General features: G+C 38.3%; 1 protein-coding gene across 2 annotated transcripts in view; it reads right to left on the bottom strand.

The window, feature by feature from the left end:
* CHCHD3 (coiled-coil-helix-coiled-coil-helix domain containing 3) overlaps positions 1-19,071 on the bottom strand; it is a 267,516-nt gene that overhangs the window by 50,210 nt on the left and 198,235 nt on the right. For both annotated transcript variants that reach the window (XM_045565239.1, XM_045565240.1), the window contains exon 6: positions 3,139-3,209. In XM_045565239.1, coding sequence (XP_045421195.1) covers positions 3,139-3,209 — 71 coding nt within the window. The remainder of the gene's footprint in view (positions 1-3,138; positions 3,210-19,071) is intronic.

Below are 19,071 nucleotides of genomic sequence, written 5' to 3'. Positions count from 1 at the left end.
AGGGAGGGGTTCCCCCAAACCACCCTAAAGTTCAGTAATTCACTGAAAGGACTCACAGAACTCACTGAAAGCTATCAAACTCAGTTACAGCTTATTCCAGGACAAGGAAACAGAAAATCAGCCACAGGAAGCAATGAACAGTCTGGGAGGGCTCCAAATGCAAAGCCTCCTGGCATCAATACCCACAGAGCCCACCTGAGGTACAGTGTTCCGAGTTTCACTGGGGCCTCATTGAACAGCTCGGCTGATTGTCCACATGACTAAACTCACCTCTCCAGAGGTTGGGCTGACACCAAATGGCCTGAGGGGCCCACCAAGAACAACAATTTCTATCACTTGGGAAATTTCAGTGTTTTAGAGGTTACCTCACAGGAACCTGGCACAAAGTCCAGACCTGTCTTTGGGCAAGGCCCACTCCTCACTACACAGTTTGGCCAGATGAATAGGATCTTATAAAGAATAAAGGCCTAAAAACGTAAGAGAGAATGATGTTGTTGAGGTTCTGTTTAAAACTAAGTCCAGCTTACAGGTCCCTGGTGACTTGTGGAAGCTAAGTCCTCATGACATCAACTCTGTGCTTCACAAGCCTCTCCTTCTCCAATAGTCTAGTCCATGCTGAATGACATGGCGGCTGGGCAGGGCTTTAGAAGAGAGATTTTTCTCATCTAAAACCAGACTTATCTCTCTCTATAAAATGCACTTTCGACCAATTTTTCAATGTGCTAAACTCACAATTCTGGTTCTCTTTTGCCCCTTCTATCTGAACGTTATGGGCTGTATTGTGTCTCCCCCTCCCCCTAAATTCAGGCATTGAAGTTCTAGTGCCCAGTACCTCAGAATGCGACTGTATTTGGAGAGAAGGTCATTAAAGAAGTAATCAGGTTAAAATAAGGCCATAAGGGTAGATTTTAGTCCAATATGACTGATAACCTTATAAGAAAAGGAGATTCGGATAAAGACATGCACAGAGGAAAGATCATGTGAAGACACAGGGAGAAGGCAGCCACCTACAAGCCAAGGAGAGAGGCCTCACAAGAAACCAACCCTGGCAACACCTTGATCTCAGACTTCCAGCATCCAGAACTGCGAGAAAATAAATTTCTATTATTTAAGCTACACAATCTGTGGCACTTTGCAGTCCTGGCAAACTAATACACCAATCAACCACGAATTCATGTACGATCTTTCAACAATTTTTTTGCACAATCTCTTTTTTCTCTTTCACTTGTAGAGACCTCCAGAATCTGATACTTCTGGTTCTCATTTGTCAGGCCTCCAGCCAAAGCTGGCATCCACTGTCAGTCACTCTTCTGCAGAAGCACAGAAATCAGGGCACTTACCTGGTCGAACACCTCCCAGTGACTTCTTGCTAAAGGAAGACCAGACTTCTTAGCCCAGTGGCTAATGACCTTAACCACCTTTTCAGCTTTATCTTGCTCTAGTTGCTCTGAATCAAGCCATTCGCTTGTCACCCACCAACAACAGAGCATGATTTTCCTCCTGGGTATCTTTCCCTTCTATCTATTCAATACTCTTCTTTAAGCCTCAACCAAAAAAATCACCTTCTTTACTCTAGTCAGACTTGAGCTCTGATGCCTACTAAATTTCAGTTATTTTTATAGTTATTATTTTATAATGAAGAAATAGCCAGGGAGCCAAGTCAAAGTTTCCTATAGGACCAGGCACACTGGCTCATGCCTATAATCCTAGCGCTTTGGGAGGCTGAGGCAGGAGGATTGCTTGAGGTCAGCAGTTTGAAACCAGCCTGAGCAAGAGTGAGACCCTTGTCTCTACAAAAAATAGAAAAATTAGCCAGGTGTGCTGGTGTGTGACTGTAGTCTCAGCTACTTGGGAGGCTAAGGCAGGAGGATCACTTGAACCCAGGAGTTTGAGGTTGCAGTGAGCTATAATGATGCCACTGAATGCTAGCCAGGGTGACAGAGTGAGACTCTGTTTCAAAAAAAACAACAAAAAAATGTTTCTCCTAGTACAGAGACAAAAAGGTTTGCAGAACAAATATTTTACCATTAGAGAAAAAATAAATACATAACTTAAAAACATATACGTAGAGTAACTTTTAAAATAAAATCTACACCCAGCTCTAAATCCTTAAGACCTAACATTAACCTTTAAGAGTGAGATTTGTGGCCCATTCTTAAAGGGTTTCTCTCTGCTGCCCCTAAAAAGATAATTCATTAAGGAACACTGAAGGTTTTTGGGTATTTAAATAAAGCTCAAATTATCTTTTTAAATAAAAATCTTATTTTAATCAACATTGAAATAACACTAATATCCATTACCATTCAAATTGTACTGTAGCAGAAAGTAATAACACCACCTTAGGGTTTAATCACTTTATCAAATGCTTATAAACACACACAAGGAAGGAGGTCAGAGCCCAATGCAATCTTTCAACTAAAGCCTTCACAACACCTTTTTGCTTCACTAATTTGCACATGTGCTACTAACAGGGGTTACACAATAGAACTATTTATGTACTCAGAAAAATTCTGAATGATGTCTTCTTACCTAATATGAGAACTGGCAGCAAGGGGAAAGTACAAGGCTATGGGTCACGGACACTTTGATCCATCAATTACAGAACATTCATTTAAACATTCCAAGGATTAACAGAGGTAGCAATTTAACATCACCTTCACAATCAAGGGCCAGGTAAAGTATATGATTTAAATGCTTTCAAGGTACATGTGAAGAAATGAGAACAGCCTAACCATGAGAAAGGCGGATACCCAAATTTGGACATGCCCATCATTTTATCACACAAAAGTGAATGGTTTCTATGTTTGCATTAATAGAGGTAGCAATTTGACATCACCTTTCATAATGAAGGGCATTCTATCTTACATATTATTCCAAATGAAAATTCTATTACCATTGCTTTCAATTTCCCCTTAGTTCATAAAATAGATTGGGTTGCAACAAGCTTTCATGAAATGCCCTTTTGTTGTATCTGAATTCCAGTATAGAAGATAACATGTCCCCACCTCAACCACCCCAAAACACTTTCAAGTGTTCCAGAGCGCTACATAACAAACTACCTGCTGTTCAAAAAGCAACAAAATCTTGTTTTCACCTTGTTAAGACTAGTCAATAATTGTAATACTATTAGAAACTTACTTGAACTTTGCTTCCACCTCCTCAGCAGCTTTCTGATATTGCTCAGTGGTGACTTTGTAAAACTCCGAGCTCTGTGAACAAAGATTGATTGCAAAGTTTTCAATATGCAAGAAAACAAAATGTGTGGAAGACTTACAGTTTCAAAAAAATACATAAAACCTTGTTTCAGCAACTCAAGCAGTAGAAGGATTTCTTGCACAATTGGCATGGATACTTATAAAAATACATGTAAAGCTACTAATTTAAATGACAGTAAAGTTGTTGGCATACAGATTATAATTACAGAGTAAACTTTCATAGCTATAATTTATCATTATTTGATTCTTATGAGGAAATTCCTATCATTTTTGAAAAATTATTTGGATCACCTTTATTTGGAATCTACCACTGCAAGATCAAAGAATGCCTGAAATCAAAAAATGAAATTCACACACATTCACATTTGCCTATTATTCCATCAGCATTCCAACTAGGATATTAAAGGATCATTTCTTTCTACACAGTATTTTTGTCCTCAAGATGAATTCTGTATGGAGTAGAATCTGTTCTATCATTTCCACATAACCACAAGAGCATCAACATTTATAACTTATCAGTAGGAACAAGGGGACAGATTTAGGTAATTGTAATACAAAAAAAATGTTCCTACTATTACATGAATGAACATATAAACTACATAAACCAAGGTGTAATGGCAAAGTAATGCCTTTCCTGGGACAGTAAAATTTAAAATTATCCATTCTAACTAGCTCCTGGGAAAGCAGTCTTACTGCAGGGGGTGGCCTAAATGACCCCATGAGCTCTCAGACTCAATGAAATATCCTGCAAAATACACTGCAGTACAAAAAACACAACACAATACGGTGGCCTACTGTGTACCTTTCATTCCCCAATCACTCAGGTTTCACATGCAAGGCTTGGGGTAGTTTACTTTTTAATAAATCACTGTTGGTTGGTGAAAAAATGAAAATGAAATCTCCTTCACACCAGTGACCCCTTTGCATTTAACAATCTGGGTTGTCCAATGACAGTCACATCCAGGTTTCTTGGATGTAGATAAAATCAATAGGTATGTGATTAGACAGCAGACTCAGGGTGGCTGGAGCCATGGACAGGTCACCATTTGAGATGATGAATGGCTTTCTATCAACCTACAGTCCCCTATGATGCTAACATTTACTATAATCTTATTTGGGCTACGATTTATCTTTCTTGCACCTGATCAATAAAGATGAACAGAACAGTTGTAAAGATCGATTGTAATTTTTTATCATTTTCAAGAACAAAGGTGCATTTCTGACATGAAGACAATATTCTAAGTGTACTTCTTCTGTATTATTTAAAACTGCAATTTGAGTGATCAACTGCACTGGTCTATAAGCCGAGAGGTTTTAATTTATCTGTAGGTCTCGAGCTATCAAAAAGCCATTTGTCTTCTCAGATAGTTTAACTTTAGGTTATGTCACATCTTTTTATCTGTTTCACTTATAAGATTTTCTTTCCTTTAAAATCCAAGTCACAACATGCTCTTCTGCAATGTTTGGCTTAAGCTTTTCTTTGAAATCTTTCTAACAAAGAGGGCAGCAAAATGGCAGTACTAATCTATCACTAACAATGATGAGAAACTCCCAAATTACTGTGATGAACTGTCAAGTGGGCATTATGTTACTGAATTATCTATTAAAATGCTGGCGAAGCAATAACATCTTAATTAATACTTTCACTTATTGTAAGCATTGAAACTGTAATATCTGGACAGAGATAGGACTAAGTTGAATGATGTGGTTTCTGTTATGTGACCTTGAACAGGTCTCCCAACCTTCCCCAGCTTCCTTTCTGGTGTTCTCAACCTGTAAAATATGGATGATAATATTAGCCCTGCTAAAGCTGTTATAGAAATCAAATCAGATAGGCAAGAGAGCTGCGAAATCTGTTAAATGCTTTTGCAGATTAAGATCAACATCCAAATAAAATGATTTTGGAGGAAAACAACTCATTTGGGTAATTCCATTCTGGGTACAAATTCTAAATGATCAAAAGTAAATATTCAGTTTTCTAATAAGAATACGCACAAAATCAAGAGTTCTGTCATAATATAGTCAGCTCCTTTCTGGTTTGTAATGCCAAATGCAGATAAAATTATTACTGATTTTGTCAACATTCCCCTAGGATGTTAAACACAAAAACCTGTACCTGCACTGCCTGCAAACTTATCACATAATTCTAAAATTAAAGCTTTGGGCATTATTTATGCTCCATACTTCCACCTCAGTGACCAGTTTCCCACACTGCATAAATCTTTCTAACAGAGAAAGTCCTCAGGAGGCAACACCATATAACAATGATGGGAATAAATACAAATATTCCCAAGATCTGTATGTAGACAGTGTTTAATTCATCTAACGATTTATTCATTTGACAAAATTAAATGCTTATTACGCCAATAACGTCCACCTTGCGGAATCAGACCCTCAAGAAGTTTTCATCTGATAACGGGAGAAAAGAACAATAATTACAATGCAAGGTCACAAAGGCCAAGTTAAAAATCATATAGATAGTGTTACTAGGGTTCAGAAAGAGTAGAGATGTCCTCTGGCCTGAGAAAATACTTCTCAAAATGAATACCTATATCAACAACAAAAAACAAGACCAACAACCTCAAAAAACTCCCTCAATATGTTTGCCAGTGGGAGAAAGGATACATACTGGGTATTCATACAGTGAAAATGTATACAGTAGAGAAAAAGAATGAATTAAACATACATGTAGAGCAAAAAGAGCAAGCTGTAGATCTGATGTGGTAGGATGCAATTTAAGTTTTGAAAGGTGCAAAATAATGAACAAGAATAGTAAATACCAAATTCCACTGATCATCTACAACTGGCAGCAGTTGTGTGGCAGTGGTGGGAGGGGACAAGAAGGACAGAAATGCCATAAAGGAAGGGAAGACAAGCGGGTTTCACCGCATTGCTATAGGTCTTAAAATGAGGTGTGGGTCGGCAGCTAGTTGTTACGTTGGATTTTAACATTTGTAATACACAGAAAAATTGTGTTACTCCTCCCTGCCCCCCACAGGAGTTAATTAATGCCAAATGACTTAGTTTGGCTAGAATATAAAAGTGTGTTTGGTGGGACGCATGCTGAAGAGGTGGGCTGAGGCGAAATTTTACACATTCTTGAATACTAAGCTATTGCAGTGTGTACACATTACTAAATAAATGTAATATTTTCAACTTCTTTTTGTGAAATAATTTTAGACTTACAGAAAAGGGGCAAAAAAATAGAAGAAGGTTCCCATATATCATCTAGGTTCCCCTCATGGCACAATTATCAAAAGTAATAAATTAACAATGTTACAGTAGTAGTAACTAGTAGTAACTGAACTATAGACTTTATTCAAATTTTTCCAGTTTTCCTACTAATGTTTTTTTTCTGTTCCAGGATTCAACCCATGTTGCATTTAGTGGCCATGGCTCTTTAGTCTCCTCTAATCTGTGACAATTCCTCAGTCTTTCCTTGTCTTTTACAACCTCAGCACTTCTGAAGAATACTGGTCGGGTGCTTTGTAGAGTGACTCGCCATTTGGGCTTGGCGGGTGTTTTCTCGTGGTCAGTGTCAGTTTACTTACGCGTTACTGAGAAGAACGCCACAGGAGCAATGTGCCCTTCCCCACACTTGACTTCAGGGGCTACATCATGGCGTAGATCCTTCTACTGATACTGACTTTGATCACTTGATCAAGGTGGTGTCTGTGGGGTCCTCCGCAACAAAGCCACTATTTTTCCCTTTTGTAATCGGTGTCTTGTGGGAGATCCTTTCAGACTGTGCAAATATCCTGTTCTGAGTGCAGCGATGCGGACTGTGGTGTTCTAATGGTGCACTAATTTTTAAATGACATTTTTGCATACTTAGACGTTGCTGATACAATGACAATTTTCACGTACTCTTTTCTCAATAATGAAAACCAGGGAGCCGCACAGGAAAAGCCTTTAAAAAAAAAAAGTCTTCAATGACTGGGTAGGTATTCTGAGCAAAGTATAAATTTCCTACAATCTGATTATGAAGTACAGAACAGGAGGTAAACAAAAGAGAAGAAATTAAAGAGTTACAGAGAGATGGGCCTAAATCAGACCCTCCTTCCCCACTGGCCATCAATAACTGGACTGCCCACACTCTGTTGCATTGTGGGATCTCCCTCCTGCTGCCAGAATGCCAATATTCAGCACTACACAGAGTTAACTGTGCATGTTGTGAGGATAAGCCAGACTGGCTATTGCAAAGAGTGGAGAAAAAGGGGTGAACGGTTTCAGAAGTTCCCCTGGGGATTGCCTGACCAGATCCAGATTAATAGGAAGTGGCCCCAACTCTTACCCTACAGTTTTGTGAGCCCATGGGTAATGGTCTGTGGATTACTTGCTTCAGGGTCTCTTGTGGAGCTTATTAGGCTGTAGAGTCCTGGCCCACACCATAAAATCTCTGGAGATGGGGCCAGGAAGCTTCATTTGTAACAAACATCTTGGGTGATTCTGAATATACACTAAATTTAGAAACTACTGGGTTTCTAGAAAATTAATACATTATTTAGCCTGCCATTCAAAATGAAAAATAATCAGTGTTTTTTAAGAATGATGGCAAATAACCACTTCCCATAATTAAATATAGCCATAATCTTTCAAAGGTGCTCCAAATTAGTGATCCAACCCATATTGTTGGCAAATCACTAGTGGACCCGAAACTTCCTGAAGAACTCTGTCTTTATTCATTGCCTAGCAACACTACAATGTTCCTACTTCAAATGGGTGCTGAGAGGTAGAAGTACAGTCATTTTCAGAAAGGTTGTTTTTGTTATCTGTGTTGTCTTGAGATGGTAATAGGTTATACATGCTGCTACTTTGTTTACTCCCCCACTTCTTCATAATATAGCTGCCAAGTATATCAACAAATAACTAGGCCCTCTTCTGTCTTCCCTTTCCCCCCTCAGCAGTTGCCTTTTGTCTTCATGGTCTTAGGATTGCTGCTGCACCTGCAGTTATTACGCCCATGCCCTAAGGAAGGAAGAAGATTCTGGAAGGTAAAGAGATGTCCACTTCCATCTCTCTGGCCAGAATTTTATATCACGCACAACCCTGACTGCAAAGGAGAGTAGGAAATTATTTTTGTTTCCTCATTTCTAGAGTAAAGAAAGAGAAGAAAGGAATTTGGAATGGGTGTTTACTGAGCCAATTTATTGTACCTGCTACGGAGACTTGAGGTAACTGGGCAAAATCACGCACAAAACAGTGTGGTTGATTTTAGACGCAAGTATCCCAATATGTCCTTTCCAATCTCCTTTAATCTTCTAATTTTGGGGCGGGGGGGATTCACCCATCTGGTATTCTCATACCCAAGAACAAAGTTTTCAGACAGTGTAGGAAGGAAATGGGAACCAACAAGAGTGGGCATCATTCCCAAGTTTCTTGGGGCTGGCTGCGGCCCAAGTTTTTGACTGTGAGATACGCTGCCATTTTCCATTTTCAGGAAGGCTCCCTTTTAAAAGTATATATTAAGATGCACACGCACAGACACACATTATTGCTAGATTTGAAAACTATCTGTTTTCAAGTTCTAAACTAGATCAAAAGAAAACATGCATACAGTATTCTTGCAATATCTTCTCAGATTCTGAATCTCACTTCTCTTCTATTATAACTAATATGATCATACCTGTAGCATACAAGAAAAGAACAAATCAAAGAGGTCATGAGAAAAATTTTACTAGCTCTCGTTAGATCTTTTACAGAATGCCTCATGCGGAGATTAGGGAATGACTACGTAACACACCGGAGCTGAGGTACGGGTGTCTAGCGCAGTGTGAATAGGGGAAGGAACGAGTCTGATCTTGGAAGTGAGCAGACTGGCTGAAGGTGCGGCTCTCCTCTTTCTCAGCTGATCTGTAATTATCGCTAACCACTGTATGTCTCTCTCCCTCCTAACCCACCCACACACAAGTGTCACTCGAAGTGGCCAACCAATTCAAATAAAGGGCTAGGCCAAGGTGTACAAACACCAATGCCAATGAGAGCACTACTAGTGTTGAACAGCTGGATTCAAAACAGTCTTATTTGTACTTTTTGTAATAACACATAATCAGCTAGATGAAGGTACGTATGTCTCCCCAAAGGTGAGAGTTAAGCATTTGGGGACCCAATTTACTGCTGCATTAATTGCAGGGCAGATACAATTCCAGGCACAGAAGCTCTGAAACAGTCATTTATTCAGTGGCATCAGGTGTTCAAAAAGAGTTCAGGCCTTTGTCATCATCCTATCTTTTTATAGAATTACACAGAATAAAGACACTGACTTTGCAATGTAACCGCATTTTTTTTACCATCATTTTAAGAGCTATAGAATTGTTTTTTTAAAAAATCACTAATAGTCCAAATGTAGTTTATCTAGTGGTTTCAGTATTTTTCTGCAAAACCTTCTATCAGAAAGCCTAATGGCTGGTTCAGGTTTTGCCTTTCCTATGTTTCTGTATATTCTTTTTTCCTTTCTTTTCTTCTTCTTCTTTATTTTTGTTTGTTTGCACACAGGGAAAGAAGGAATGCTCCTGTACATTTTGAAGTCTGTTATAGGTGAGCAGAAGAACAGTGGAAGGAATGTAAAATCCTCAGTGAGAAAAGAGGCCCTTGAATAGAGAAGTTGGCATCTTAAAGAACCTTTTGTTACTGGAACTTCTTAAGCCCATGGCCTTCATTCCACTTCCCTGGACTCTCTCCTTTCATCCCCTTCCTTCCCTCTTTACCACCGCTCCGTTCTAAGATGGGAAAATCAAAGCTAATATTTAAATAGCTTGCAAACTGCCAACACTGGGTCAGATTCACGGGATATCAGATCCAGTATTCTATTTCTAAAAGGTACACCAAGAAATGGTTTGGGTTATTTAAACTGAGTCTCACTTTCTAGCACCTAAAATGAGGACTTTATCTTTCAGGATGATGGTATCAATGCGACAATGTAAGTTCAGTACTTGGCATAGAGCCTGGTTTCTCCTGGTGGAAGGCAAAGGTTCTCAATCATAAAACCGTTTGTGCCAACAACCCCTGGCTCCCTAGGTAATCCAAAGAGCCTGGATTCTCATTAACTTATCTACACAACTACGAAGGAACCTGAAGAACAATCACCAAGGAGATGGATTCAAACTGCATGTCTACGTTTCTAACATTCAGCATTGCTATTTGTTTTGTGTAAGTGTTAAACTCAAAAGGCTAGTATCCTGAGTACTCCTAAATTTCTGCTAATAACCATTTGTGTATAAGTGTATCTTAATTTTTCTCAGCCCTATTTTTTAAATCCATATCACTAGTAGTCAATAATAAATGACTAAGCAGTTTCTAATGAATCAAAAATCCTCTGACACTCTATAGTCACTCAAGACAAATGAAAATTCCCTGTGGAAACAATACTATCATTGGCTTATTCCAACATCACTCCTTCCTTCTTAAGATAATCCTAGTTTTAAGCTAGATATATAGTTAACCAAACTAAAATTCCAAGCTTGCTTACAGGTAGGCTGAGCTGTAAGCAGAAATGTTATGTGGGACTTGCAGGTAGGCTGCTTAAAGGGAGCAGAGCTCAGCTGGCAGGGAATCTTTTCAGTACGTTTGCCTTGCACTCTTTTTTCCAGTCTGCAATGCAGACGTGATGGTCAGAGCTCCAGCAACCATCCCGGGAAACTGTTAGGGTGTTGGAATGGAACAATAGGAACCTGGGGCTCTCACGATAATACAGCCACCATGCCAACCCTACATTGCCTACCTCTAGACTTTTATTAACTAAGAGGAAAATGCATCTCTTTCTAATTTAACACACAGACTGCAGTGTAAGTTGTATTTAACTCAGGCTAGTTTTGAGCCTGGGCCATGTGAACCAAAACCCTGCAGTTGGTTCCTGAAAATCTTACTTGTTGATGTTCTTATTGTTAAAATTAATATTGACAATTTAATTCTAAAAATGTGGATTGCGTTGCATATAACTCACACACAGAAAACAATAAAAATAACAAAGTAGAAAGGATCCTTTTGTTAATAAAACACCGTGTCCCCAGGGAAAACATTTTTTTTCCCTAGTCTGGCAGTCAATGTGTTAAGCCATTCTATGCTTATGATATATGGGGTCAAACTAATCAGGAATAGACCTTCTTTTAGACCTGAGATGTTTGCTTTTCGTACAGCTCATGAATAACTTGAGCAAAGTCAAATGCAATGACACACTAGGAGCATCCTTCTCCTTTATAGTAATGCTTCACTTCCGCTTGTCAGAAATCTCTATTTCCTTCGGTCTCTCCCCTTTTCCAACAAAGAATAGGAAGAATTAAAAAATTTTAAGCCATGTTTAACTCTAGCATCAAATCTTACCATCTCTGAGAAGCCACATTTCATGAAAACCCCATTGTCTCCTGGGTACCTGGGCAAAATTAATAAACTGCTTTTGTAATTACCCTTTCATTCCATCTTTACTATTTCTCATATAAAGAAACAGAGCTATTCAGAGCTGCTTCTGGCATTTCTAGTTTTATTCCAGGAGCTTTAGAAACTTCACTAATTAGAGTCTTAGGGGTTTTTTCTTGATTTAGTTTGCTAATTAGAATAGGAATCCTAGATGCATTGACAGCCTTGCCACTACACAAAGATAACCTTAGTTACATTAACTCATGCCTCAGTTTCCTCACCTGGGCATTTCATAAACAACTGCACCAAAAAATCATGTGGCATTCTAAGTTTCCTTTTATTTGTTCATTTCTTCATTCTACGAAACTAAAGATCTGTGCCAAACACGAGGCCTGGAACTTAGAATATAATGATGAGCAAGTAGACACTTTTATGGAACTTATGGTATAACGGGAGAGACAGGCATAAATTTTGAAATCACATAAATAAATGCATAATTAGTAAAGAATTACAGTGCCATAGGATCACTATGTGGAATTTTTTGTTTCTAGGAAGTGGTTTTTCTAATGAGTCTCTAAAGCACTATATTTCTCTCAAGTATCTAACTACCCTTCATATTCGGGTCTTAAGTTAGCTGTGATTTTATTTCCTTTTAATTTCTCTAGCTATTTCTGTCAGACAATTCGAACTTCATCTCAGAGTTCTCTCTACTTGAAAAAGTTTACTCTGACCCCTTTAGGAATAAAAGAGATCTGCTTGTATTGATAACGGAAAGAGATTCAAGAAGTATGAAAACAGAAAGCCGCAAAATACTTTGAATAGTACTTTCTAAAATGATAAGTATATATACGTGCACACATATACTCAGAAATGTTCTACAAGGAACAGTTGTTACAGATGTGAGAAGATACTTTTCCTCCTTATTTTATAGCCTTCTATAACAATTTAAGGTTTTAGCATGGGCTTATATACATTTTTTACAAGAAAATCATGCCTTAATTTCCAGCAGACATTACTCCTAGATTCTTACCATGCCAAAAAGTTAACTTATTTAGATATTACTGGGAAAGTTTCCATATTTAGATTGAGATTTCCCATTTATCCCAAATGTAGGGTTTTAATTTTTCTCATGATTATTTCTTTAATAATACCAATAAAAGGTCTTAAATCTTTCTATTGCTTGTAGCTCTTCTCCCTGTGATAAAACCCTGTGTGTAACCTGCGTATAACCCTTCTACACTCACCTTTTGGACTTCTATATTACACATCTGAGACCTTTCTGCTCTTTACATGGTTATATATCTCACTGTTTCTTCTACAAGGGTGAGACAAAGCAGTATTATAGTTATCAGAAGGGTTATCACGAGAATTTATTGTGATGTCTTCCAAGACCTGTAGAGTAATTCTTAAATTACTGCATGTTACCAGGGCAGGAACCTCCCATTCTCTCCAGGGCTGTGTAACGTGACACAGTCACTCTCCAGGTCGTAAGTCTTACTTGGGAAGTGTTCAATGAGGTGATGCTACATGCACATTTAACAGCATAACCACCGGATGGCTTTATACAGGAAGTGTCACATTTGAATTGCCAGCACATCTCAGGCTTGCACTGCACTTTACCCTGGCTGGTCTCATATCATCTCCTGTGAAAAGGAACTCTATAAACCGAACAAACAAACTCTCTTGTGCTTTCTCAGCATAAGCGCTAGTGCAATCACATGCACACTGAGCCTTCCTGAACACCGTGGGCTAAGAAGAAAGCCATAAATGACAATCCTTACTGTAGAGGAGGCAGGCAAACATTAGCTCCTTTATCAGCCACTCTGTTCAGCTCAGCATTCATTCACAACTTTATACTAATAATCTGAAGGGTTTACAACAGATGCTCACTTTGATGATACCGGCTCATTACTCATTTCACCTTCTCTGGCCCTCTGGCTTTAAAGAGGGGAAACCCTAAAATTCATTCACTCAGAAAGCACTATTGTTGAAGAGCTACTACGGGTCAGGGCAGGGGTAGGCCCTGGGAATGGAAAGCTGAAGATACCTTGAAAGGCTCTGAACAACTAACCAACGATATTGCACAAAGATAATTGGCTTCAGTTTGTTGTCTCTTTAGTCTTCAAGGGGTCCACATTATAGTCCAAATGCTACAGGAGGTAGTGAGCTTTGTCATCTGAGCTAGTGTTCCTCAAACTTGTAAGGTCTTTCATATTGACTGAAAATATATGAGTCATAGAACAGAGAAAACAAATTTTAAAGATTCTCATAGAGAATTAGAAGACCTCTGAGATTATTTCTTTGGAATCCAGGATGTGAAACTGACTGAATCCATTCATTACCCTTTAGCTTATTATCAATTAACTTCCTAAAAGAGACTCATAACCAATAGGTGGCAGCAAGAAGAACCCTTCCCAAAACAAAAGGTAAGTGTGCAGAGTGACAAAGGAATCCCACAAGGAAGAAAAATTATTGGGGGAAAAGGGAGTCCTGACTGAGGAGGTTGGAGGGGCCAAGATATAGATTGCAAGCTTCCCACTTTTGCATAGCACTGGGGTTTTAAAAATATAATCTCATCAGATGTCTCCAGTAAGATGAAATAGAGACAGTCTAATAGAGGCCAACACAAATAATTCATTCTGGTTCAGAAAATCTACTTATGTAAAACTTTCCTGAACATTAAGCAAACCTCTGAACTCCTTCACAGACATGATACACTTGGTTATTGTGCTCCATGGCACCAGCTAAGAAGTAACCCCAACTGAATCAAATCTATTTGCTCAGAAGTAGTACCTTTGCAACACCACAGAAAATACGTACCTCTCGTAAAGGGTGAGTACCACAAACAAGCTCAGAATCCCAGACTGTGTACGTCTCTCTAAGTGAATAATATAACGAAAAACTTCTGACTGACCCCAGCAGAGTTAAGAGCTAAAAGCCTTTGTGAGGAGGTACTCCGTGATGTATATACACGAGGCAAAACATTCTTAAGCTTCAAAAGATAATTTCATCACTGTGCTTAGAAAGTTATTTGTGTCACTTATCGACACATAAAAGGTGACACAAATACCATCACTTAATGAGTTACTCATTAAGAACTACGGTACTCGCTCTTTCAATGCACACATTTAACATCTATATTCAATAAAGACAGTCTTGGGGTTGATGCAGGCAGGGGGCGTGGAATTACCATCCGTGACAGTTTCTCATTTGTGATCTACTTTTGTCACTGGTATTATGCATTACCAGATGTCTAACTAGGAGAAAACCTGTAAAACCCAACCAAAAGTGAAATTTTAAAAAGAATCTTATTTTCTAAGCTAAAATTTCACCTAAAAGAAAATGCCATTCTTTAAAGTCTTGTGATTAGAAGGAGGGATGAGGAAGGTCTAGACTACAGGTATTTGGGAAATACATTTCCTTGATAGTAGCATTTGAAAACATTTGTAAGACAAAGATTGGTAAAATAATTTCATTTGCCATCTATCAAATTTGCTGTTTTGTTTGCTTTTTGTTTTTCTTTTTTACACACAGATGTATTATAAACTAAAAATAAAATCCTAATCCTCCCACCAACTAAACAGAACCCCTATTGGCCAAGGGGAACCCAGAAAGACCCTACAACTGAGTTCCTGGCCATGATGGGAAAGGAGGTCAGACATGCCTTATTATACCCCCTCCCTTCTGGAGTTTAGACACAACAATTGACTACCATTAACTTTAGAGATATAAGACTCACAAAACAGCACTAAAACACCAAATTATAAACAAGACCTAAGGCCAAGCAAGGGAAGGGTTAAGTCATGCCTTACAATCCACAAAATCTAGTTAAACAGGTCCTTTTTTGCTGGCATGGTATCACATGGCAGATAACAGACCCCCTTATTTTAACTTCCATATTCCTTCCTATTGACTACAAATTTTCAGACAAAGCTTAATTTTCTCAACCAATTGCCAATTAAAGAATCTCTAAATCCACCTATGTCTTCTGAGCCCCCTATTCCAGATATCCCAACTTTTCAGGCCAAACCAATGTATACCTTCCATGTATTGATTTATGATTTTACCTGCAATTCCTATCTCCCTGAAATGTCTACAACCAAACTGTAACCTGATTTCCTCAGGCACACTTTCTTAGGATCTCTTGAGATTGTGTCTCTCCTGGCCATGGTTACTCACACTGGCTCAGAATAAACCTCTTCAAATTATTTTACAGTTTGTTTCTTCTGTTAACAGTATTAAGTACCAATAAGTATATGAGGAAACGGGGTCCCTCATAATTTGCTGGCATGAGTATAAATAGGAATAATTTATGGCAACATGTTTCAAATGCCTTTCAATGATGTAAGCCCTTGACACAAAAGTTTTGTTTCTAGAAATATGTGAAGTAATCATGGATATGTATAAAAATGTATCCAAAATATTGAAAATTGAAAAACAAATATTCAACCATAGAAAATAGTGAAAGTAAGTAAAAGATTTTCCATACAATAAAATGATAGGGGTTGTTTACGGTTAGCTTTTTTTCCTCCCTCTCTAAGAGGAAAAAGGAGAGATGAAATACTTAAATTTCTTTAATTTTTATCCCTTGGTGAATAGATTTAAGAATAAGGACAGTTACGCAACAATTTCTTATGATGTTCCAAATTGTACCACCTCTCTTTTCCAAGATAAAAATTAAAAATAAAAACAAAAACCTGACATTTCCACATGCTACAAATATATACATCCATGAGGTCAATATAGCTGAAAGAGTAGGGATTAGTTTTTAAAAACGGATGCGGATGGGGGACAAACCTATTTTAAATTATGAAAGTTAAAACCCTTTTTATCCTTAGTGTCTCTGAAATTCTTTTGCCATTTTTTAAGTGGGTCAATGTTCACTCTTTAGTCAATCAAATATTTACTGACATCCAACTCCTACAGAGCAAGGTACTAGTAGCTGAGTAAGATATTTTTTGAAAAAAGTAGTTACGTGATTCCAGCACTTACAGTCTGCTGGGATATAATATTCATATTAAAATGTCTCTGGAAAGAGGGGAGGCTCTGAAGATTCCTTCTTTTCAAGTGAACACAATTCCATCACAACAAGGGTTGAAAATATAGGTAGGCAGGTAGAGATTTGGGCTCTCCAACAGCAAATATTGCTAGGAATCAATTATTTATTTTTATCTCTTTTGATTTTATGATAAAAACCAGCCAAGGAGGAAGCAAGGTCAGAGGCTATTGTTTTTATTTTACCTACCCAAAATGGTATGTTTAAACAAGGTTACACATTTGCTTGGTGTTCCAAAACATTAAGATACTAAGTGCTAGAACCAAAGAAGTCCCGGCCTTGTGCTCTAAGTCCAGGGCTAGATGGCCTTAGGTCTTGAGAGTTAAAATACTGTAGTTCCTTCGGTACAAAGCAATAGATGCCACCCTACAGAATACTTGACAAATTCACACTTTTCTTTGATCATGGTGGTCTTATATTTACTCCTTAACAGTCAAGTAGAATGAACCACAAAACCCAAGCAATAGAAGATCCCATGCAGATGATACACCTATCTGAAGTTTTAATTTCCTTTTATTGATTTGAGCACAAACTCAGATGTTAATAATAACTGTGACACGCTTTTCCCTAGTGCTAGCAATGCACATAATGCTACGTAGGTGAATAAAGAAGTCAGTCTTAATTTAAGGGTTAAAATTTTCAGATATGAATTAGAAAAGGATTTCAAAAGTGGCAAAAGGATCACCCATCCATCTCAAAGACATGTTTATCTTTTTGTATTTCAAAGGAAAGGCCTTTTGAAAGATCTGGCATAGAAATATGCATGTGAATAGAGGCACAATGAAAAGTCTCAGCTTTCAGGTATAATGGCTCTCCCTTAGAAAGTACCATGCAGGATTCCTGAATCTCTAAAGTGCATTTCATATGCTGCCAAGGACACTGAGGGTCCTGCAGTATTGCCTCTGTTCAGCCTCTATTTCGTTTCCTGCATTATGGCCCTAAACTCTACTTACAAGTTTCACTCCTCAACTGCAGGAATACCGTTCATTCATGTACTATTGAAATATGCCAGAATATGTTGTAATTTGAAAAGAGAAGGGCTGGGTGGGGGTGGGGATGGAGAGGAAAAGATAATTATGGAGGACCAGTAAGTAAGACTGGATAGTCTTCTAGAAATATTCATGAAAATCTGTCCCTGAAAACTGCTGGTATTTGGTAGCCAATCTTTTCCACGTGACTTTTCTGAGAAATGTTCTTAGAAAGATCCCACAAAGGAGTGATAAAAAAATGCATCTTGACAAATGATCTTTCAGTCTGGCATGATGTCACTCTCTCATATCTTCCGTGTGGATTGCAACTCTCCTTCCAAGGCCTATCTCATTTACTCCATCTTAATCATACCGTGCATTCTGCAGAGTGCAAATCCAAGTCCTTCCAAATAAGAACTGTACGCCAGAATGCATTCATCCACAGGGACAAAGCACATGCATTCCGTTAGTTCCCACAAAGTGCAGACACTGGGGATTTAGGGAGTTGAGGCCCACAAAAGTGCTTTAAAGAACAGTATATTCACCCCACAGGAAAGAGATTCTTGTGCAACCCTCATGATCTGAACACATCTCAAAGGAAAGAGGCTGGATCTTTACTTCTGAAAAAGGTCTTTATTAAAAAGACAAAGGTGAAACCTAAATGGAATCTGAGGTAAATAATGTGAACTAGGCTCCAAGATGATCCCTTTTCCTAGCATGCATTCACAGAAATTACAGGGCAAAGAAAGTCTGCAATAACCAGGCTGTATTTGATTCTCAGCTTATTGCTCAGTGTGACCCAAATGTAACCAGACCAAATCCATCAGTGGCTAGAGGGAAATGGCCTTGTGCTAGGCTTAGTTTCAACAGGCATCTTCTTTGCCTGGTGACGCCCTCTCTCCAACTAGAGACCAAGTTATTAAGAAATTGTTTGTCATCTTAGATTGGATTGATCATTTGTTTCCCCGAATTCTTTTTCTCATCATTTACTCATTACACGCCTCCTCCTGATAGAAGTAGACATTTATTAGCTTCTGCATTCATTGCATTGGCAAACAGAAACATTCTGCAGCATTTCCTGGGGGTTCACTCATTTATCTGTTGGATAAGAGACTGAAGTTTTCCACAGGGCAGAAAAATTAAAATATCAGTCAGGTTGACAGCTGGGAAAATGAGGGTCTCTCTGCAACAAGAAGCTTGCTGGAGCTTTTGGTTTAATGAGGAGCTGCAATGTTATTTCACCAAACTACTACTTCATATATAACTAAAATTGTGGGCTATTAGCTGGTGAACTAATATTCCAAATGAATAATGCACATGGTACACTATAAAGTACCTGAGATGAAAAGCTAATTGTTATTTTAAATAGAAAATATAACAAAAGGCTTTCAAAGATCCATTTCTAAAAGGAGCAAGGGAGAGAGGACTGTCTATTACATCCATGAAACTGGAGCTAGAATCATAGAATTTTAAGTCATAA

The sequence above is a fragment of the Lemur catta genome, chromosome 11 (genome assembly GCF_020740605.2).
Source record: "Lemur catta isolate mLemCat1 chromosome 11, mLemCat1.pri, whole genome shotgun sequence".
NCBI lineage: Eukaryota > Metazoa > Chordata > Mammalia > Primates > Lemuridae > Lemur > Lemur catta.
This window is presented reverse-complemented; position numbering and strand designations above follow the sequence as displayed.